Source organism: Manis javanica, chromosome 15 (assembly GCF_040802235.1).
Source record: "Manis javanica isolate MJ-LG chromosome 15, MJ_LKY, whole genome shotgun sequence".
Taxonomy (NCBI): domain Eukaryota; kingdom Metazoa; phylum Chordata; class Mammalia; order Pholidota; family Manidae; genus Manis; species Manis javanica.
The window spans coordinates 55,271,024-55,295,044 of record NC_133170.1 but is presented as its reverse complement, the minus strand read 5'-3'; the positions used below and the strand labels follow the sequence as shown (position 1 = coordinate 55,295,044).

At 39.4% G+C, this 24,021-nt stretch overlaps 1 protein-coding gene across 6 annotated transcripts in view; it reads right to left on the bottom strand.

Moving 5' to 3' along the window:
- The window catches only part of CNOT10 (CCR4-NOT transcription complex subunit 10), a 95,535-nt gene that overhangs the window by 53,071 nt on the left and 18,443 nt on the right, over positions 1 to 24,021 (bottom strand). For 4 of the 6 annotated variants that reach the window (XR_012125898.1, XM_037008639.2, XM_037008637.2 and 1 more), the window contains exons 2-6: positions 23,563 to 23,657; positions 22,525 to 22,686; positions 18,057 to 18,207; positions 15,467 to 15,609; positions 938 to 1,024 (exon numbers count right to left, since the gene is read on the bottom strand). Coding sequence is in view for 5 of the 6 variants with exons in the window: in XM_037008639.2 (XP_036864534.2) it covers positions 938 to 1,024; positions 15,467 to 15,609; positions 18,057 to 18,207; positions 22,525 to 22,686; positions 23,563 to 23,657 (638 nt within the window). In the remaining variant the exon portion in view is untranslated. The remainder of the gene's footprint in view (positions 1 to 937; positions 1,025 to 15,466; positions 15,610 to 18,056; positions 18,208 to 22,524; positions 22,687 to 23,562; positions 23,658 to 24,021) is intronic. The other 2 variants (XM_037008638.2, XM_037008642.2) reach the window with 2 other exon arrangements.

Sequence of the window (24,021 nt, the reverse complement as noted above, 5' to 3'; positions counted from 1 at the left end):
TTGACCCAGGAATTCCACTGCTAGGAATTTACCCTAAGAATGAGGCAGCCCAGTTTGAGAAAGACATATGCACCCCTATGTTTATCGCAGCACTATTTATAATAGCCAAGAAATGGAGCCAACCTAAGTGTCCATCAGTAGATGAATGGATAAGGAAGATGTGGTACATATACAGAATGGAATATTATTCAGCATAAGAAGAAGACAATTCCTACCATCTGCAACAACATGGATGGAGCTAGAGGGTATTATGTTCACTGAAATAAGCCAGGTGGAGAAAGCCAAGTATCAGATGATTTCACTCATCTGTGGAGTATAAGAACAAAGAACAAAACTGAAGGAACAAAACAGCAGCAGACTCACAGAACGCATGAATGGACTAACAGTTACCAAAGGGAAAGGGACAGGGGAGGATGGGTGGGAAGGGAGGGATAAGGGGGGGAGGGAATAAAGGGGGCATTAGGATTAGCATGTATGATGTGGGGGTGGGGGACCCAGGGAGGGCTGCACAACACAGAGAAGACAAGTAGTGATTCTACAGCATCATACTACACTGATGGACAGTGACTGCAATGGGGTATGTGGGGGGAACTCGGTGATAGGGGGAGTTTAGTAAACATAATGTTCCTCATGTAATTGTAGATTAATGATACCAAAAAAAATCCTATCGACTGTTATCTGCACATGAATAATGAACAACAAATTTAAAATTCTACAAATAGATTTTATCATCTAATACATTTCCAAGTCACTTCTCTCAAGATAGTAATTAAAAGAAATGATGTTGCATTATCACCTTAAGCAAAATATATTTAGAAGGATAAACATCCTTCTACACTATAATACTTCAAAGCCAAATAAACATACACGTCTTGAATTGTTTACTGCTCTCAAAGATCACATTCTTTATCATTCCTACATGTAAAGTTTACACTACCTGATGAATCTTTGACTTTGCAGCTTCTATTAGAGCTCCACTTTCTGCCTTATGGTTAGATCCATCTTTGTTGGTGGTGTTACCAGTCTGCAAGGTGGTGAAACAAAGTTAAGCAAAGTTAAATTTTTTGACCACAATTTAGATCCGTGATTTCCAAGTGAGCTAATATGAATCACCTAGAGAACATTTTCAAAATTCAGAACTCCAGGTCCCACTTGCAGAGATTCACGCTTATTAATCTCTAGTGGGTGATAGGAAACTCTGTCTCTGAGAAGCTCACAGTTGAGCATAATGGCAGTGCCACGTTCAAAAAGCATGCATATTACTTGGGCAAAACTCAGATTATATTTTGAAAACCCAGAACACATCATATCATTCCCATCTTAAAACCTTTTTTGGTAAAAACACTGCCAACATCATACCCTAAATTTCTGGTAATGTACTCAAAATCTTCCATAATATGACCCACATTTGAGTTATCAATCTCCTCTCTTGACCTCCCATTACACTTCTCAGGTATTACTCATTTCAGATTACAGGAAGTTCCTCCAACTCACCACTCTCACACCTTTTGTGCTACTTTCTCTGCCAGGAAAGTTATCCTGTTCCATCCTTCCTCTTTTATTTTTTTGAGGGCATCTCTCATATTTATTGATCAAATGGTTGTTAACAACAATAAAATTCTGTATAAGGGACTCAATGCTCAATGCACAATCATTAATCCACCCCAAGCCCAATTCTCATCAGTTTCCAATCTTCTGAAGCATAACGAACAAGTTCTTACATGGTGAACAAATTCTTACATAGTGAATAAGTTCCTATACGGTGAACAGTACAAGGGCATTCATCACAGAAACTTTCAGTTTTGATCATGCATTATGAACTATAAACAATCAGGTCAAATATGAATATTCGTTTGATTTTTATACTTGATTTGTATGTGGATACCACATTTCTCTATTATTATTTTTAATAAGATACTAAAGTGGTAGGAAGAGGCAAGATAAAGGTAGAAAATATAGTTTAGTGCTGTAAGAGAGCAATTGTAAATGATCAGGTGTGTGCCTGTAGACTAAGTGTTAATCCAAGCTAGACAAGGGCCTTAAAACATCCACGGATGCAGAAGATTTCTCTCAAAACAGGGGGGGTGAGGTTCTAAGCCTCACTTCTGTTGATTCCCAATTTCTCACCTGATGGCCCCCTGCGAATGTGCCTGTCTTAGGTTGTTCCTCCCTTGAGGAATCTTACCCGTCTCTGGCTAACCAGTCATCTTCCGGGGCCATACAGGGAAATGTAAAGTTGGTAAGTGAGAGAGAAGCCATATTGTTTGAAAAGGTTAGCTTTTTACTTCTTTCAGATTTATGCCCTGTGGCTTCTATGCCCAGCACTTGTCTCAAGGTATCTTTACCACCTGGAGGAATTATGATACTCAGTAAATTCGATATGAGGAATGAATTCTATTTAAGGTTTGTAATTAGGAAGGAAGAAGGAAAGCTATAGAGGTAGCATATGGAAGAAAACATGGGAGGATTGATTATTTCTTTGACATATCTTTTTGTAGAGTACCTTAATCATGTATAGGTTTTAAACTACCAACTAACTTGCGCTCACATATTAACATAATAGGAATACGGTGACATAAACAAAGCAAATCTACAATTACCATCCATCTCCAGTGGAGCCAAGAAAACCATTTAGGCACCCTAGGCATTTGTGAAAATTTGTCTATGATATGATGGATATTGTCCAACTGTACTTGAACAGTCTAAGAGAAATCAGTAAATTGAAGCAGCCCATTTCTGGGATTTGTTCACATCCCATATGTTCTTTTAACCGTAGATAGTCTATAGTCATAAGATTTTGGAGTGCTACAACTTGCACCCCTCCCAACTCCTGGTTGAGTTCCAAGAGTACAGATTCGGTCAAATTTGTTGTCTCACTGTATGCACATGCAAGCCTAGACATCTCCCTCCCCATTCCAATGGGAAGTCCAGGAAACGGTGGGGTGGATGCAGCCACAACCACAGCATCGCCCAGATCCCTGTGGAGGCTTTTTGATGATCATCCCTCTGGCACAAGTCCTCCGGAGAGTGCTGATGCCGGAAGCTCCTCCTCATATCGTATCTTAGTTCATTTTCTGGGTAGCCAAGCTAGGCCTTGATCTTCTGCATAGAAAGAAACAGACCCTTTGCCCACACTTTGACATGCCCTCTATACCACTGTGCAGAACTCAATGGAGGTCAGCACACAGGAACTGCTTTTTTTTTTTTATTAAGAGAAAGGAATATTATCAGAAAAGAGTACCTCCATAGCTGATCATCTGACACCCTTTAAGTGATCAACATTAAGGATATTTAAAGCATGCATTGATCCTTGATTTACCAATAGTTTTATCCTATCAAGGAGTCATCCCCCTTTCCTTTCTTTCTTTCTTTTTTTTTTTTTTAAATCTTTAATCTACACCTACATGAAGAATACTATGTTTACTATGCTCTCCTCTATATCAGGTCCCCCCTAACAACCACATTACGGTTGCTGTCCATCAGCTTAGCAAAATGTTGTAGAATCACTACTTGTCCTCTGTGTGTTGTACAGCCCATCCTCCCCATTCTCCCTCCCCGTCATGCATGCTAATCTTAATACCCTCCTTCTTCTCCCCCCCCTTATCCCTGCCTGCCCACCCATTCTCCCCAGGTCCTTTGCCTTTGGTACCTGTTAGTCCATTTTTGGGTTCTGTAATTCCGCTGCTGTTTTGTTCCTTCAGTTTTTGTTTGTTCTTATACTCCTCAGATGAGTGAAATCATTTGGTATTTCTCTTTCTCCGCTTGGCTTATTTCACTGAGCATAATACTCTTCAGCTCCATCCATGTTGCTGCAAATGGTTGAATTTTTCCACTTCTTATGGCTGAGTAGTATTCCATTGTGTATATGTTCCACATCTTCTTTATCCATTCATCTACCGATGGACACTTAGGTTGCTTCCAATTCTTGGCTATTGTAAATAGTGCTGCGATAAACATAGGGGTGCATCTGTCTTTCTCAAACTTGATTGCTGCGTTCTTAGGGTAAATTCCTAGGAGTGGAATTCCTGGGTCAAATGGTAGGTCTGTTTTGAGCATTTTGATGAACGTCCATACTGCTTTCCACAATGGTTGAACTAATTTACATTCCCACCAGCAGTGTAGGAGGGTTCCCCTTTCTCCACAGCCTCGCCAGCATTTGTTGTTGTTTGTCTTTTGGATGGTGGCCATCCTTACTGGTGTGAGGTGATACCTCATTGTAGTTTTAATTTGCATTTCTCTGATAATTAGTGATGTGGAGCATCTTTTCATGTGTCTGTTGGCCATCTGTATTTCTTTTTTAGAGAACTGTTCAGCTCCTCTGCCCATTTTTTAATTGGGTCATTTGTTTTTTGTTTGTTGAGGCGTGTCAGCTCTTTATATATTCTGGACGTCAAGCCTTTATTGGATCTGTCATTTTCAAATATATTCTCCCATACTGTAGGGTTCCTTTTTGTTCTATTGATGGTGTCTTTCGCTGTACAGAAGCTTTTCAGCTTAATGTAGTCCCACTTGCTCATTTTTGGTGTTGTTTTCCTTGCCCGGGGAGATATGTTCAAGAAGAGGTCACTCATGTTTATGTCTAAGAGGTTTTTGCCTATGGTTTTTTCCAAGAGTTTAATGGTTTCATGACTTACATTCAGGTCTTTGATCCATTTTGAATTTACTCTTGTGTATGGGGTTAGACAATGGTCCAGTTTCATTCTCCTACATGTAGCTGTCCAGTTTTGCCAGCACCGTCTGTTGAAGAGACTGTCATTTTGCCATTGTATGTCCATGGCTCCTTTATCAAATATTAATTGACCATATATGTTTGGGTTAATTTCTGGAGTCTCTAATCTGTTCCACTGGTCTGTGGCTCTGTTCTTGTGCCAGTACCAAATTGTCTTGATTACTATGGCTTTGTAGTAGAGCTTGAAGTTGGGGAGTGAGATCCCCCCTACTTTATTCTTCTTTCTCAGGATTGCTTTGGCTATTCGGGGTCTTTGGTGTTTCCATATGAATTTTTGAATTATTTGTTCCAATTCATTGAAGAATGTTGCTGGTAATTTGAGAGGGATTGCATCAAATCTGTATATTGCTTTGGGCAGGATGGCCATTTTGATGATATTAATTCTTCCTAGCCATGAGCATGGGATGAGTTTCCATTTATTAGTGTCCCCTTTAATTTCTCTTAAGAGTGACTTGTAGTTTTCAGAGTATAAGTCTTTCACTTCTTTGGTTAGGTTTATTCCTAGGTATTTTATTTCTCTTTGATGCAATGGTGAATGGAATTGTTTTCCTGATTTCTCTTTCTATTGATTCATTGTTAGTGTATAGGAAAGCTACAGATTTCTGTGTGTTAATTTTGTATCCTGCAACTTTGCTGTATTCCGATATCAGTTCTAGTAGTTTTGGAGTGGAGTCTTTAGGGTTTTTTATGTACAGTATCATAACATCTGCAAATAGTGACAGTTTAACTTCTTCTTTACCAACCTGGATTCCTTGTATTTCTTTGTTTTGTCTGATTGCCGTGGCTAGGACCTCCAGTACTATGTTAAATAACAGTGGGGAGAGTGGGCATACCTGTCTGGTTCACGATCTCAGAGGAAATGCTTTCAGCTTCTCGCTGTTCAGTATAATGCTGGCTGTGGGTTCATCATATATGGCCTTTATTATGTTGAGGTACTTGCCCTCTATTCCCATTTTGCTGAGAGTTTTTATCATGAATGGATGTTGAATTTTGTCAAATGCTTTTTCAGCATCTATGGAGATGATCATGTGGTTTTTGTCTTTCTTTTTGTTGATGTGGCGGATGATGTTGATGGATTTTTGAATGTTGTACCATCCTTGCATCCCTGGGATGAACCCCACATGGTCATGGTGTATGATCCTTTTGATATACTGTTGAATTCTGTTTGCTAATATTTTACTGAGTATTTTTGCATCTACATTCATCAGGGATATTGGTCTGTAATTTTCTTTTTTGGTGGGGTCTTTGCCTGGTTTTGGTATTAGGGTGATGTTGGCTTCATAGAATGAGTTTGGGAGTATTCCCTCTTCTTCTATTTTTTGGAACACTTTAAGGAGAATGAGTATTATGTCTTCTCTGTGTGTCTGATAAAATTTCGAGGTAAATCCGTCCGGCCCCGGGGTTTTGTTCTTGGGTAGTTTTTTGATTACCGTTTCAATTTCTTTGCTCGTAATTGGTTTGTTTAACTTTTGTGTTTCTTCCTTGGTCAGTCTTGGGAGGTTGTATTTTTCTAGGAAGTTGTCCATTTCTTCTAGGTTTTCCAGCTTGTTGGCATATAGGTTTTCATAGTAGTCTTTAATAATTCTTTGTATTTCTGTGGAGTCTGTCATGATTTTTCCATTCTCATTTCTGATTCTGTTGATTTGTGTTGATTCTCTTTTTCTCTTAATAAGTTTGGCTAGAGGCGTATCTATTTTGTTTATTTTCTAAAAGAACCAGCTCTTGATTTCGTTGATTTTTGCTACTGTTTTATTCTTCTCAATTTTGTTTATTTCTTCTCTGATCTTTATTATGTCCCTCCTTCTGCTGACTTTAGGCCTCATTTGTTCTTCTTTTTCCAGTTTCGATAATTGTGATGTTAGACTATTCATTTGGGATTGTTCTTCCTTCTTCAAGTGTGCCTGGATTGCTATATACTTTCCTCTTAAGACTGCTTTCGCTTCGTCCCACAGAAGTTGGGGCTTAGTGTTGTTGTTGTCATTTGTTTCTATATATTCCTTGATCTCTATTTTGATTTGTTCATTGATCCATTGATTATTTAGTAGCATGTTGTTAAGCCTCCATGTGTTTGTGAGCCTTTTTGTTTTCTTTGTAGAATTTATTTCTACTTTTATACCTTTGTGGTCTGAAAAATTGGTTGGTAGAATTTCAATATTTTGGAGTTTACTGAGGCTCCTTTTTTGAGCTAGTATGTGGTCTATTCTGGAGACTGTTCCATGTGCACTTGAGAAGAATGTATATCCTGTTGCTTTTGGATGTAGAGTTCTATAGATGTCTATTAGGTCCATCTGTTCTAGGGTGTTGTTCAGTGCCTCTGTGTCCTTACTTATTTTCTGCCCCGTGGATCTATCCTTCGGGGTGAGTGGTGTATTGAAATCTCCTAAAATGAATGCATTGCAGTCTATTTCCCTCTTTAGTTCTGTTAGTATTTGCTTCACATATGCTGGTGCTCCTGTATTGGGTGCATATATATTTAGAATGGTTATATCCTCTTGTTGGACTGAGCCCTTTATCATTATGTAGTGTCCTTCTTTATCTCTTGTTACTTTCTTTGTTTTGAAGTCTATTTTGTCTGATATTAGTACTGCAACCCCTGCTTTCTTCTCACTGTTGTTTGCCTGAAGTATGTTTTTCCATCCCTTGACTTTTAATCTTTGCTTATCTTTGGGTTTAAGGTGAGTTTCTTGTAAGCAGCATATAGATGGGTCTTGCTTTTTTATCCATTCTATTACTCTGTGTCTTTTGATTGGTGCATGAAGTCATTTAGGGTGACTATTGAGAGATATGTACTTATTGCCATTGCAGGCTTTAGATTCGTGGTTACCAAAGGTTCAAGGTTAGCCTCTTTAGTATCTTACTGCCTAACTTAGCTCGCTTATTGAGCTGTTATATACACTGTCTGGAGATTCTTTTCTTCTCTCCCTTCTTATTCCTCCTCCTCCATTCTTCATATGTTGTGTGTTTTGTTCTGTGCTCTTTTTAGGGGTGCTCCCATTTAGAGCAGTCCCTGTAGGATGCCCTGTAGAGGTGGTTTGTGGGAAGGAAATTCCCTCAGCTTTTGCTTGTCTGGGAATTGTTTAATCCTGCATCATATTTAAATGATAGTCGTGCTGGATACAGTATCCTTGGTTCAAGGCCCTTCTGCTTCATTGCATTAAAGATATCATGCCATTCTCTTCTAGCCTGTAGGGTTTCTGTCGAGAAGTCTGATGTTAGCCTGATGGGTTTTACTTTATAGGTGACCTTTTTCTCTCTAGTTGCCTTTAAAACTCTTTCCTTGTCCTTGATCCTTGCCATTTTAATTACTATGTGTCTTGGTGTTGTCCTCCCTGGATCCTTTCTGTTGGGGGTTCTGTGTAATTCCATGGTCTGTTCATTTATTTCCTCCCCCAGTGTGGGGAAGTTTCAAGCAATTATTTCTTCAAAGAGACTTTCTATCCCTTTTCCTCTTTCTTCTTCTTCTGGTTCGCCTATAATACTATTATTCCTTTTGTATTGGTCACATAGTTCTCTTAGTGTTGTTTCATTCCTGGAGATCCTTTTATCTCTCTCTATGTCAGCTTCTATACGTTCCTGTTCTCTGGCTTCTATTCCTTCAATGGCATCTTGCATCTTATCCATTCTGCTTATAAATCCTTTCAGGGATTGTTTCCCTACTGTGATCTCCTTCCTCACATCTGTGATCTCCCTCCGGACTTTATTTCATTGCTCTTGCATTTTTCTCTGCATCTCACCCCATTGCTCTTGCATTTTTCTCTGCATCTCCATCAGCATGTTCATGATTTTTATTTTGAATTCTTTTTCAGGAGGACTGGTTAGGTCTGTCTCCTTCTCAGGTGTTGTCTCTGTAATCTTTGTCTGCCTGTAGTTTTGCCTTTTCATGGTGATAGAGATAGTTTGCAGAGCTGGTACGAGTGACCGCTGGAAGAGCTTCCCTTCTTGTTGGTTTGTGGCCTTCCTCTCCTGGGAGAATAGCGACCTCTAGTGGCTTATGCTTGTCAGTGTGCGCAGACAGGGCTTCTGCTACCTGCCCGGCTGCTATGGAGTTTATCTCCACTGTTGCTGTGGGCGTGGCCTGGCTGGGGCTGCTCCTCCAAAATGGTGGAGCCCCGTTGGAGCGGGAGCGACCAGGAGGCTATTTATCTCTGTAAAGGGCCTCTGTGCTCCCTGTTGCCCAGGGGGTTAGAGTACCCAGAGATCCCGAGATTACCTGCCTCTGGTCTAAGTGTGTCCTGTCCTGCTCCTTTAAGACTTCCAAAAAGCACTCTCTAAACCAAAACAACAACAGTAATGAGAGAGGAAAGAAAAAAAAAAAAAAAAAGGAAAAAACGCGATTTTTTTTGTTCTCATGCGCCCGTCCCAGGCACCCGTTTACTCGTCATGCTGCCCTGCCTGACTAGCACCAGGGTCCCTGTCCCTTCAAGGTTTCCAAAAAGCAACCGCCCCAAAGAAAAACAAAAACGCACGATATCGTTTGTCCTCAGGCGCCGGTCCCAGGCACCTGCCCACCAGTCCTGCCGCCCTCCCTCCCTAGCACTGGGGTCCCCGTCCCTCCAAGGCCTCCAAAAAACATTCATGAAAACAAAGGGAGAAACGCGCGACTCTCTCTGTCCCCAGGCGCTGGTCCCACGCACCTGCTCACCAGCCCTGCTGCCCTCCCTCCCTGGCACTGGGGTCCGTGTCCCCCTAAGGCCTCCAAAAAGCACTTGTCAGAAAGAAAAAAATGGGAGAAACACGCGATTGTCTTTGTCCTCAGGTGCCGGCCCCAGGCTCCCGCCCACTGGTCCCGCCACCCTGCCTCCCTAGTATTGGGAAAAATGCGCTATTTTCTTTGTCCCCAGGCGCCGGTCTCAGGCACCTGCTCACCAGTCTTCCTGCCCTGTTTCGCTGGTATTGGGGTCCCTGTCCCTTTAAGGCTTCCAAAAAGCACTCGCCAAAAAGAGAAAAAAAAAGTGGAAAAACGTGCGATTTCCTCCGTCCTCAGGCACCCACCCACTGGTCCCACAGGGAAAAACACGCAATATTCTCTGTCCTCAGGCACCGGTCCCAGGCACCTGCTCACCAGTCCTGCTGCTCTGCCTCCCTAGCACCGGGGTCCCTGTCCCTTTAAGGCTTTCAAAAAGCACTCGCCAAAAAGAGAAAAAAAAAGGGGAAAAACACACGATTTCCTCCGTCCTCAGGCGCCGGTCTCAGGCACCCGCCCACTGGTCCTGCAGGGAAAAACGCGCGATATTCTTTGTCCTCTGGCGCCGGTCCCAGGCACCTGCTCAGTGGTCCCGCCGCCCTGCCTCCCTAGCACCGGGGTCCCTGTCCCTTTAAGGCTTCCAAAAAGCACTCACCAAGAAAAAAAAAAATCGCTCCGGTTTTTTTTCACCCGCCGGGAGCCGGGGGGAGGGACGCTCGGTTCCTGCCGGGCCGGGGCTTGTATCTTACCCCCTTCACAAGTTGCTGGGTTCTTGCAGGTGTGGATGTGGTCTGGATGTTGTCCTGTGTCCTCTGGTCTCTATTTTAGGAAGAGTTTTCTTTGTTATATTTTCATAGATCTATGTGTTTTTGGGAGGAGATTTCCACTGCTCTACTCACGCCGCCATCCTGGCTCTGCCCCTCTGTTTGGTTGTTTTTTGATTACCGCTTCAATTTCGTTGCTGGTAATTGGTCTGTTTAGATTTTCTGTTTCTTCCTTGGTCAGTCTCGGAAGGTTGTATTTTTCTAGGAAGTTGTCCATTTCTCCTAGTTTTCCCAGGTTGTTAACATATAGGTTTTCATAGTACTCTCTAATAATTCTTTGTATTTCTGCGGGGCCCGTCATGATTTTTCCTTTCTTGTTTCTGATTCTGTTTATTTGTGTTGACTCTCTTTTCCTCTTAATAAGTCTGGCTAGAAGCTTATCTATTTTGTTTATTTTCTCAAAGAACCAGTTCTTGGTTTTATTGATTTCTGCTAGTTTTATTCTTCTCAATTTTATTTATTTTATCTCTGATCTTTATTATGTCCCTCCTTCTGCTGACCTTAGGCCTCATTTGTTCTTCTTTTTCCAATTTCGATAATTGTGACATTAGACCATTCATTTGGGATTGTTCTTCCTTCTTTAAAAATGCCTGGATTGCTATATACTTTCCTCTTGACTGCTTTTGCTGTATATCCCACAGTAGTTGGGGCTTTGTGTTGTTGTCGTCGTTTGTTTCCATATATTGCTGGATCTCCATTTTGATTTGGTCATTGATTCATTGATTATTTAGGAGCGTGTTGTTAAGCCTCCATGTGTTTGTGAGCCTTTTCGCTTTCTTTGTACAGTTTATTTCTAGTTTTATGCCTTTGTGGTTTGAAAAGTTGGTTGGGAGGATTTCAATCTTTTGGAATTTACTGAGGCTCTTTTTGTGGCCTAGTATGTGTTCTATTCTGGAGAATGTTCCATGAGCACTTGAGAACAATGTGTGTCCTGTTGCTTTTAGATGTAGAGTTCTGTAGATGTCTATTAGGTCCATCTGTTCTAGTGTGTTGTTCATTGCCTCTGTGTCCTTTGGAGTGAGTGGTGTGTTGAAGTCTCCCAGAATGAATGCATTGCATTCTATTTCCTCCTTAGGTTCTGTTAGTATTTGTTTCAGATATGTTGGTGCTCCTGTATTGGGTGCATATATATTTATAATGGTTATATCCTCTTGTTGGACTGAGCCCTTTATCATTATGTAATGTTCTTCTTTATCTTTAGTTACTTTCTTTATGTTGAAGTCTGTTTTGTCTGATAGTAGTATTGCTACACCTGCTTTTTTCTCTTTGTTGTTTGCATGAAATATCTTTTTCCATCCCTTGACTTTAAGTCTGTGCATGTATTTGGGTTTGAGGCGAGTCTCTTGTAAGCAGCATATGGATGGATCTTGCTTTTTTATCCATTCTATTACTCTGTGTCTTTTGATTGGTGCATTCAGTCCATTTGCATTTAGGGTGATTATTGAAAGGTATGTACTTATTGCCATTGTAGGCTTTAAGTTTGTGGTTACCAAAGGTTCAGGGTTAGCTTCTTTACTATCTTACTGTCTGACTTAACTCGCTTGTTGAGCTATTATAAACATGGTCTGATGATTCTTTATTTCTCTCCCTTCTTATTCCTCCTCCTCCCTTCTTCATGTGTTGGGTGTTTTGTTCTGTGCTCTTTTTAGGAGTGCTCCCATCTAGAGCAGTCCCTGTAAGATGCTCTGTAAAGGTGATTTGTGGGAGGCAAATTCCCTCAACTTCTGCTTGTCTGGGAATTGTTTAATCCCTCCTTCATATTTAAATTATAATCGTGCTGGATACAGTAGTCTTGGTTCGAGGCCCTTCTGTTTCATTGCATTAAGTATATCATGCCATTCTCTTCTGGCCTGTAGGGTTTCTGTTGAACAGTCTGATGATAGCCTGATGGGTTTTCCTTTGTAGGTGACGTTTTTTTTCTTTCTGGTTGCCTTTAATACTTTGCCCTTGCCTTTGATCTTTGCCATTTTAATTATTATGTTTCTTGGTGTTGTCCTCCTTGGATCCCTTTTCATGGGAGTTCTGTATACCTCTGTGATCTGAGAGGCCATTTCCTCCCCTAGTTTGGGGAAGTTTTCAGCAATTATTTCTTCAAAGACACTTCCTATCCCTTTTTCTCTCTCTTCTTTTTCTGGTACCCCTATAATGCGGATATTGTTCCATTTCAATTGGTCACTCTGCTCTCTTAGAATTCTTTCATTCCTGGAGATCCTTTTATCTCTCTCTGCATCAGGTTCTCTGCGTTCCTGTTCTCTGTTTTCTAGTCTATTAATGGTCTCTTGCATCTCATCCATTCTGTTTTGAAGTCGTTCCAGAGCTTGTTTTATTTCTGTATTCTCCTTCCTTAGTTCTTGCATATTTCTCTGCAAGTCCATCAGTATGGTTATGACTTTTGTTTTGAATTCTTTTTCAGGAAGACTGGTTTAATGTATCTCCCCAGGTTCCTTCTCAGGGGAAGATGTAGGAGATGCTGAAGCTGTCTGGGTTAGTCTTGTCTGGATCAAATTTTTTTGTCTTTTCATGTTGATAGGTGGTATTGACTGTCAGCTGGGAGAGCCAAACTTTCCACTTGCTACTGGCCTTTCTTTACTGGGACAACTGCAACCCCTAGTGGCTTGTGTTGGGCAATTGCGTGTAGACTGGGTCTTTGTGTCTTGCCCGGCCGGTATGGAGCAAGCTCCCTTGCTGAGGGCGTGGCCAGACACAGGCTGCTTCTCTGGTATGGCTGCGCTCCAGAGGGGTAATGGACGGGGCACTGTTTGGCTGTTTACCTCCGTGAGGTGTCTCAGAGCTGTTGCCCAGGGGGTTAGTAGGCCCGGGTTTCCCTGGAATTTCCAGCTTCTGGACTGTGACCTGGGTTGTTTCTGTCCAGCTGTTGCGTCCCTGTCCCTTTAAGACTTTCAAAAAGCACTCGCTTTTCTTTGTCACAGGGGCGCCGGCTTCAGGACCTGCTCAGAGGTCTTGCTGCCCTGTTTCCCTAGTATCCAGGGGCACACGCATGCACTGTGTCTGTGCTCTGGTCCGGATGGCTGGGGCTGGGTGTTCAGCAGTCCTGGGCTCCCTCTCCCTCCCCGCTCCGACTCCTCTCCTCCCGCTGGGAGCTTGGGTGAGGGGTGCTTGGGTTCCACCGGGCCAGGGCTTGTATCTTACCCCTTTCACCAGGCGCTGGGCTCTCGCACATGTGGATGTATTCTGGGTGTTGTCCTGTGTCGTCTGGTCTCTCGTTTCGGATTAGTTGTATTTGTTGTATTTTCAAAAATATATGTTTTTGGGAGGAGATTCCCACTGTCCTACTCACGCCGCCATCTTGGCTCCGCCCCCATCCTTCCACTTTTGACTTGTCAAACTACCGAAATCTTTCAGGGCCCAAATCAAAAATTCAAACTTCTTGGAAACACTGCCTAAAGCCCTTTCTCCCAGTCCACAGACAGAAATTGCTCAATCTTTCTCCAACCACAGACCTCAGTTCCTTGAAAGGGAAGAACTGCAATGTTTTCATTCTTGTCACCTAAGTACCTAGCAGAGTACACATCATCTGTTGAAGTGAATTATATTTCATCAACTGTTACAAGTACTGAATATGAAAATGAAATATTTTGCTACAGTGTTTAGTAACAATGCTGATTACGTAACCGAACTCTTATATACTGTTAGACTGAAAAAAGTAATGTTAGATCTTCATTTCTAAACCTCAAGAACTTATACATACAGAAAGAAAGGTATTGACTAATAGTGTGTTTCTGCAAATACTCCTTTTTTAACAAAAGGGCAGGAACAGAAGGAAGCAGCATCATCCTTTGACAACTGGAAGCACAAACAAAATGAAAAACACCAGAACAAAGATATATTCGTAATGTGCACCAAGTCTCTTATCAGAACATGGTGAGCTTAGTTTTCATAAATGTGCAATCTTTTTGAAGAACTTTAGTGATGAAATTTTCCCCAGTGAAAGCTACCCTATTAATCCAGATTAAGGAATTTTATTGTCTTAATTTGAACCTTTCATTCTATAAAACTAATTAATCTCACACACGAAAAGATGTTAACATATGTCCTTAGGGAAATCAAAATTATTTTGAACGACCAGTTCAGACCCATTAGGATGGTTACAACTTAAAAAAAAAGAAAGATAATAACAAGGATTGTAAGGAATTGGAGAAACTGGAATCCTTCTAAATTGCTGATAGGAACATAAAATAGTGTAACTACTCTGGAAAACAGTCTGGTAGTTTCTCCTAACGTGAAACAGAGTTATCGTAAGATCCAGTGAGTCCACTCTTAAATACATACCCAAGAGAACTGAAAACATATGCCCCCCTACAAAACTTCTACACAGCATTATTTATAATAGCCAAATTTTAGAAAACAATCCAAATGCCCACCAACTGATGAATGGATAAAAATTTGGCATGTCAATATAATGAAATATCATTCGGCCATAAAAATGAGTGAGATACATGAAAAAGGAATGAAGTAGATGGTATACCATGGTAAACTTTGAAAATATCACACTAAGTGAAAAAGGCTAATCACAGAAGGCTGCATGCTATATGGCTGCATTTATATGAAGTGATCCACAGAGATAGGAAGTAGGTTAGTGGCTGCCAGGGCCTGGAGCAAGGGAGAGAGGGAGTGATGCCTGGGACAAGGGAGAGAGGGGCAGGGTTTCTTTTTGGGTTAATGAAAATGTTCTGGAGTTTAGTGGTAATGGCGATGGCTGTATAATTCAGTGAGGATACTAAGAACCACTGAACCATATGTGTCAAATGGTAAATTTTATGTATGTAAATTTTTTTCTTTTCTTTAGTTCATTAATCAAAATTTTCATCCATCTCTCTCTTCCTGTCTAGCCTGTGGGCTGCTTGAAGGTAGGTATTCTATATTTTCAAAAAATTCTTATTAAAAAATGCTTTTTAATTGAAGTATAATTGGCATAGAACATTGTATTTGTTTCAGGTATACAACCTAATGATTTGCTAGTTGTTTATATTTTGAAATAGGTTAAGTCTGGTTAACTTCCATCACCATACAGAATTACAAAATTTTATTTTTCTTGTGATGAGGACTTGAAGGTTTACCCTCTTAGCAACTTTCAAATGTGCCATACAGTATCACTAACTAGTGTCACCATGCTGAACAGTGAATTTTATTTCAGTAAAGTTGTTGCAATATCAACCACAAATACTAATCATATTTTAAATTTTAGTCTGATCACCTCAGAACACTCACCTCATTCTTCCCATTTTTGTTATTGTTACCCTGTGAAATCATTTTTTCTAGGACAGCAAGAAGATGCAAAGCCTTCTCAGCTTGGTAGGTTAATATATACAGGTCTACAAGCAAAAAACACACTGCTTGGGCAAATTTTTCTTCTAGGGCAAGAAAAAAAAAAAACACAAGGAAAGACAAGTCATAATCCAAAGTGAGGCAAAGATCCCAGACCACCCCACCAAAAGCTCTGAAGAGCAAGTCGAAGCCTTTACTTAAATGAGTGTTTGCCACCTAGACCATGAAGGGAAGCACTTTGCAATCCCACCACCACCATTCTATTATTAGGCACCTCAAGGCCTCTTATTTCAGAGATTCGAGTGACCAAACCTCCTTTGGCAAAATATCTGCTAACACCAGCATATGAAATAAGGAGTATTACTTTAGGTGGAAGGAAATCTCAGTTCCAGTATGTGCTCAACTACTTACTAGATGTGTGGTCCCTGCACATCACTGAACTAATTTTAGACCTCAGCCAGCTGACTTGTAAAAATGGGAGAATACTTTACCTGCTTGAGGACAGAGGGGTGGACCAGAAGTAGAAGTTACTTCTAACTCTAAGAAGGTTTCAGACTCTAGCAAATAGATTTCCTTTCTAGGCAGAGATGGGAAAAAGACAAAATTGACTATAGAAAAAGCAGCCAGGTATGGATTGGAGTCTATCAGAAAACTGAAACTACCATGAGGAAAATACAAAGACAAGGGTTTCAGAGAAAGGAGAGCCCAGTGAAGAGAGGCAGGGTAGCCTGGTATGGTTTAACACTATTTTCCTTTCCTTTCAAAAAAACAAGAAAAAATAATGTCTAAAAGAGGATTTGTTATAATCAAGAACAGAACATTTCAAAAGCCCTTAAGAGCTTCCTAACAAGTTTTCTGATTCCATTCTTGCTCTTACACAGTGGCTGGAGGAAAAGCCATTTACAACTAAAATCAATGCAGCTGATGTGCAAAGGTCACACAACACATGTAAAGCAGTAAGTCCTTCTGTATGCTTCCAGGGCTTTACCTGTTCTGCCCCCAGCTCCTCCTGACTTCACTGCCCCAGGCACTGAGGCCTTCTGCTGGTCCTCTCGCTCACCAAACTCAAGCTGGCCTCAGGTCCTCTGCACGTACTTTTACCTTTGGCTGGAATGCATCCCTCCTAAAGAGTTGCATGGCTCACCTCTTCATTCAGGTATTGTTTCAAATACTGTCTTATCCTAGGTTTTCCTTATCTAAAAATACCATCCCCAGTCAATCTCAATCCTCTTACCCAATTTTAGTTTTTCTTTATAGCATTTAACTACCTCACAATACATACTTATTGTTTTCCTCTCTCTTCCATTCTAGCTTAATGATGGAAGGTTTTTCTCTGTTTCAATCACTTCCATCTTCAGATCCCAGAACACTGTTTGGCCCATAGTATATGCTCAATAAATACATGTTGTATGAAGAACCAAGGAGTAAAGTTAAAAAATAATAATTTTCAAAGAAGAAAAATGGATTTGAATACATTCTACTCAGCCACAGTACAGATGAATAGGATTTCATGAATTGTTCCAGAAATTTCTAAACACCAGCTTTATTGAAAAACACCTCCTCTGTGCTATCCTGGAAATATAATTCTGACATCTAGCTTTACAGAAGAAAGGAACTGGTCACTAATTACATAGTCCTTCGTTGCTGATGCCTCTCCTGCCCAGTTTGTCCAACCACATGCCCTCAGGATTGAGGGAAAGAGAAGCACCTTGAAAATGAGTCCCAGCAGCCACAGTAAGCAGCTGTTCAACCAGCTGTCAGCGGGATGACCCTGAAACTCTTCTCAAAGCACAAGAGAAGTGCTGCCACATTCCACCACCTGTCCCGTGGTGACCACAGCAGCAACCAGGTGTTTATAAAGCAGGAATTCACATTAGTGTTTTGGTTAGAAGAAAGTAACCAAAGTGAGAAAGACAAAAATGTGAATCACAACTGAAATCTGAGTGCTCATGGCTGGCAGCCAGCAGCCCTCTCCTTCAAACATTTCCTGGGTCCAGCTCTGCTGCTTTATCTGCTCCTTTTTTTCCCTCCGTCCCCAGCCTCTCCTCCTACACTTACTGGAGGCTAATAATGGGAGGCTAATTGAGATAACAAAAAAGCTCACATAGTTCTGTACTATGATTACCCACAAACATTTCAGTTAGGCAAGAGACAAAGTAAAATACTATACTGTTCCCCTATCACTCTGAACACTCCTTCCTTAGTAGGCTACTCAAGGACCAGGCATACTAAACAACTGTGGTGGTTAAACAGCAAAGATAAAATAAAAATTGCTAAGTCTTTCCAATTAAAAACAGCATTCCTAACAGTTTTCTTCAAATAGTGGAACAGGTGAGATACTAAAAGAAAACCTGGATTCATGTATAAGTGATGTAATTCTTATCTTTTCTAACCATTAAGAAAACCTGACACAGCTTTTCTTTTCTTTAAATACTGACATGTAATTCTCTGACTTAGGTTATCTAGGTACAAGTACCAGACTCCTTTGCAAGTATGAGACATAGGGAAACTTTTGACTTGAAAGATAACATACCAAAAGGTTCTATGAACTGATAAAGTTTTTCACCAACTGCTATTGCCTCTGTATACTGCCGCAGATGGTAAAGAATGACTGCTTGATTGTAATACAACGTGCTGTTTTCAACATCATCTAATCCATCCATTTCTTCAGCAGCTGAATGGACCTATAAAACAATCAACAGGGATTTGGTTCTAACAACAGCAAGAAAATATAGAGCAAAGCAAAAGAATCTACGTAAATAAACAGGAACAGAGGCCGACATTCCTTACTTGGAATTTTTCTACATTTCTAACAGGATCTCAAAATTTTAATTACTCTCACATACTAAAAACAATTCCATTCAAAATAAAATACTGTTAAGTATAACATTTAATGGGACTTTATATTAAGCACCTCGCACAAGGCAAGGTGATGCTCCTCCTTGCCCCTGGGAAGATGTCTTCAGCGTTTTACTGCTTCTGAGTTGGTTGCCACTTTCTAGCCCAAGTGGGGAGTGGTCAAAACTCAAAACGACCTTTCCATGAGAATGCCATGCATGCAGTATGCCATCAACTTAATTCCATTTTGTAAAAATGAAGTAAAATTTAAGCATTAACAAACGACAGCTAACTACTTCACTACGTGCCAGGCCTCTATGCTAAACCTTTTACAGAGACCACTTCATTTGATCCTTACCATTCCTTGAGGACATAAATGTTTGTCATTTTCATTTTATAAATAAGGAAGCCAGCACAAAAAGCTATCTTGCCTTATGCCATATGGTTAGGAAATGTATTTTCTGATTTTCCTATGTTGTTCAGGTTTTGTTCCCATAATAAAAAAAAACAGATTAATGAATGATAAAAATATACTTTTTCACATAGTGGTGAAAATAGGCTTTTAATGGCTTTACTACAACCGTAACATCCACATCTCATAGCAGAAAAAAAATCACAACTTTGCATTTTAAAGCTACTATCTGTATACTCCCTTCTGTAAGATGCAGCAAGAGACATTTAAATTTTAATGTTTTGCAATAATTCTGGAAATTCCATGTAACATACGAAACTGAAATTCTACTTGCATTAAAACTAATGTTTGTCCTGAGGAGTGCAGTAAATGATTGAGCAATGTTAATTAATTAATTCCAAGACTGACATTTCCCTAAGTTAATCAGTAGAACTGATAGACTTAATGACCTCTCTCTGGCTAATGGTAAGGAGCTGGAAGGTTCATGAAACACAGTGATCCGTAATCAGACTTCTGCAGACTTCAGTTACCCATGTGGTAAGCTTTATGGGGGGTGGGTGGGGAGTTCAAACGTTAACAACTGGTACTAACAGCACATGCATCTCTCTGAGTTTGGGGGTTCTCTATAATCTTCACTTATCAAGTCACTATTTTCAAATGATTAAAAATCGTCTTAACTTTAAATGGAGAAAACTTTCAGAGAAAGACAACACGTCTTGGTAGTTATATAATGGAGAGGGAATAAGCTTAGAAAGGGTTAATTCTTAGCCAGAAAAAAAGAGGGAAGCTGGATAAACTAAGGAATTTGGATTCAGCAATGGTTCAACTTCTGTGAACTTTGATACATATTCTATGATTTACCAAAATAATCTAGTAATTGCTCCCAGCAGAACAAAAACTAGTCATTAAATGAAATGAAACATTAATTAAAGTGGAATAGGTTGAAAAGGTGTGTTCCTGTGCTCAGAACATGTAACTTTGAGCAGAAGTGTGCTTTAGAGAAAGCCCAGAGACACAAGTACAAACTTCCAGTAAACTCAGTAAGGCTGAAGGCACTAGGAGTTACTAAACCAACCTTCGTAAGAATAAAGGCTGGTGAAAGGATTTCAAAATGCAGTTTTCTTGGCTTACTCGAAGTTTGCAGGACCCACTTACTCTAAAAAATAGTATTAAAGATGAACCTGTGCCCAAATACCAAATAATAACTGTTCCCTGGAAAAAACTGTCCATGGAGTCATAGGATGCATGTACTTGTGATCAGCAAACATCATGTTTCCTTTGATACTGGAGCCCCAAAGTCATAGCTAGTAACACTAGAGCAATGATGAAATGTGATGACACAGAAATTTATGAAGACAGAGGTAGTTATAAGAAGAGCAGACTCAAGAGTCAGAAGGTTTGGTTCAAATCCTGCTCCCCTCTTTTCTAGCTGTATAAATTTAAATTATTAGGCTCCCTCAACCCCAGTTTTAAAATTGAGATAACAAGTACCTACCTTAAGAGTTGAATGTGAGGACTATAAGAGATAAAGCATACAATAAATACAGAATTTGGAATCAAGTAAGCATTTAATAAATGTTGGCTATTATTCTCATTTTCATTATACAGATTTAATAGGGTTTAAAAATTACTTCACTCCTGTAAAGAACTGTGAAGAGCTGAAGGGGTCACTTATGTCTAACTATATCACATTTTAGGGTGATATTTTATGGTATAGTGTTACTCATGAACGAAAGATTGGAGTGCACAAAGGTCTCAAGATCCTCTACAGCATAAAGCAGTCATCAAAAGTGCAGGCCCTGGAGGCAAACAGAACTTGGGTTAGTGTAGCTCTTATTACTTAAGAGCTTAGTGTCTTTGGCAAAATTTACATAAGCTATCTGTACCTCAGTTTTCCCATCTGTAAAATGAGAAAAGTTATAGTAGTTACTTCACAGAGCTACTGGGAAGAATACATAAGATGTTGAATATGAGCTGCTTAGCAGAGCCTTTTTACATAGTAAGCACTAATGTCTGCTAGCTGATCATATCATCATTATCACTGTTATCAGTCCTCTTGAACGTCAAAGGCCTAACCTTGTGATGAAGAAATGTTGCTGCTATTGGCAGACCCATGACCAAGACAAGTCTGAAATGATATATAAATCAGAATATCCTCTCTTTAATCAATTGCTCACCTCCTGACACAAAATGCTAAAACAATTTGGCATTATCACTAATAATCAGATTTTTGCAGCTATAAATAGAACATATCTCCACAGCTAAGCTTCTTCATATAGTCTACTTTGCTTCTCAGAACTTCAAAGCTCATTCGAATTTGGTATATTATTCTATTCTGTTCAAGTTAAAAACCCAATAGAAAATAAACTCAAGGGAAACAAAAGCAAAAATGAACACATGGGAGTACATCAAACTAAAAAGCTTCTGTATGGCAAAGGACACCATCAACAGAACAAAAAGGCATCCTACAGTATGGGAGAATATATTTGTAAATGACATATCCAACAAGGGGTTAATATCTAAAACATATAAAGAACTCACATGCCTCAACACCCAAAAAGCAAATGACCCGATTAAAAAATGGGTGGAGGATATGGAGAGACAATTCTCCAAAGAAGGAATTCAGATGGTCAACAGACACATGAAAAGATGCTCCACATCACTGATTATCAGGAAAATGCAAATAAAAACCACAATGAGATATGACCTCACAACAGCTAGCATGGCCAGCATCAAAAAGACTAAGAACTACAACTGCTAGAGAGGATGCAGAGAAAGGGGAACCCTCCTACACTGCTGGTGGGAATGTAAGCTAGTTCAACCATTGTGGAAATCAATATGGAGGTTCCTCAAAAAACTAAAAATAGAAATACCCATTTGACCCGGGAATTCCACTCCTAGGAATTTACCCTAAGAATAAAAGTTCTTAAATTTAAAAAGACATATGCACCCATGTGTTTATTGCAGCACTATTTACAATAGCCAAGAAATGGAAGCAACTTAAGTGTCCATTAGTGGATGAATGGATAAAGAAGAGGTGGTACATATATACAATGGAATACTATTCAGCCATAAAAACGAAACAAATCCTACCATCTGCAACAACATGGATCAAGCTGGAGGATATTATGCTCAGTGAAATAAGCCAGGCAGAGAAACTCAAGTGCCAAATGATTTCCCTCATTTGTGGAGTACAACAGTGAAGCAAAATTGAAGGAACAAAACAGCAGCAGAGTCAGAGACTCCAAGAAGGGACTAGTGGTTACCAAAGGGGAGGGGTGTGGGAGGGCAGAGGGGAGAGAGGGAGAAGGGGATTGAGGGGTATTATGTTTAGTACACATGGTGTGGGGAGCTCACAGGGAAGATAGTGTAGCACTGAGAAGGCAAATAGTGAATCTGTGGCATCTTACTACACTGATGGACAGTGACTGCAACGGGGTATGGGGGGGACTCGATAATATGGGTGAATGTAGGAACCACATTGTTTTTTCATGGGAAACCTTCATAAGAGTGTATATTAATAATACCTTAATAAAAAAATAAAATAAAAAGAAAATAAACTCAAATAACATAGCTTTCATTTCCTGGGATAATTTTATGCAAATAAAATTAATACCAACAAATGTTTCAAATATACTAGAAACTGTACTATCAATATCAAACAAGAAGTCGTATTATTTTTCTTAACTATTTATTCCACACTTTAGAGAATATCACAGTATTTTAATGGTTAAATTAATTTGTGTATCACCTGATTCTTCAGTTGGTTAAGTGTATGTCTCAAATTATCTGTTGTTGTTTGGTTACTTTTATAAAATTCAGCCACTGCATTATTCAAAATTATTTTATAATCATCTTTGTTTATATCTTGTAAGCAGGTAAGGTGTTGCAGGGAAGCATCATAATTTCCACCCTAAAACAAAAACAAACACAAAATTAGATACTAGCTTCAAAAATTATACATTCATTTCTAAATATATTACACTAATCTTTATTTGAAGAACTCTTTAAAAAGACATATATAATTCCCTCTAAATACACCAATTAAAGTCACAAGATAAAGCAATGTTTATGTCAATTAAGAAACTATGATATTTCAATTATATCTCAATAAAACTAGAAAAAAATTGTGGATGGTTATTTCCTAAGATGTAAACTGTAATGTTGATACATGTATATTGTATCTATAAGACACATGTACACATATATAGATATATGTAATATGTAAAATGCATAAAAAGTAACAGTTTTATTGGTATGTATTGCTAGCAGGGTATAATCGCTGAGGCTAGCCAAGAAAGGTAATAGGATTAATTACTCCAATTTTTAATTGCTAGTAAATATACTTTGAATACCCAAGTATCAAGGTCTTCTTACATGTATGCAACCTGATAATCAAATAAATTTTCTTTCATATGACTTAATGTCAGAGAAAAGTTTTGACAATAAATCTTTGACATTCCATTTTAAAGCACATTCAAGAAAAAGAACAGAGTAGTAAAATATAAAGACTGATCCACATATTTACAGATCTAAATGTAAAAGACTTAAACTCTTGGGAGTCAAAACTGTTAATAAGAACACAAAAACTTGGGAATGGCTCAAATTACTCCCATTCTTTTCACCATATTTAAATTCTAATTTAAAAAATTTAAAACTAAACTGACTCTCTAAACGTAACTCTAAACTTATCACAGAACAAAAATTATAAATTAAAAAATCCACTGTGAAAAGATTCACACTTAACAGATCCTAAAAATGGAGCAAATTAAGAGAAACCACTTCTTACTGTGAAAGCTTGGAAGGCACTGGTGGACAGTTCCTTCTCTTGATCAGTGATTCTAGATGACTGACCTGTTGTTTCATGTTTCTCAGCTCCCTGATCTGCAAACACACAAGTTTTACAGTTTAGAAATAAAAATTGTGCAATAAAGGTGTTGCTGGTTTTCTTTTCAATTGTCTTCTTTCTAATGAAGCTGCCAAGGTTAGAGCTCTCAACTACAATGGCTAGGTAGGGTTGTAAGTAGAAGGCATTCCTTTAAAAACTTGATGTTTCCCTTGGTCATAGCACAGCACATAGAAAACCCACCATCACTTATGTAAGGATGACAGCTCTGTCCATCAGGATACTTGGGCTGAGAATGTTGAGCTCTCTTAAAAGATAGATCTGCCCCCAGCAATATACAAAAGTCCCACATATTCAAGAAACTATGCCAGACTTTGGAGACACAGATTACAAATACATTTA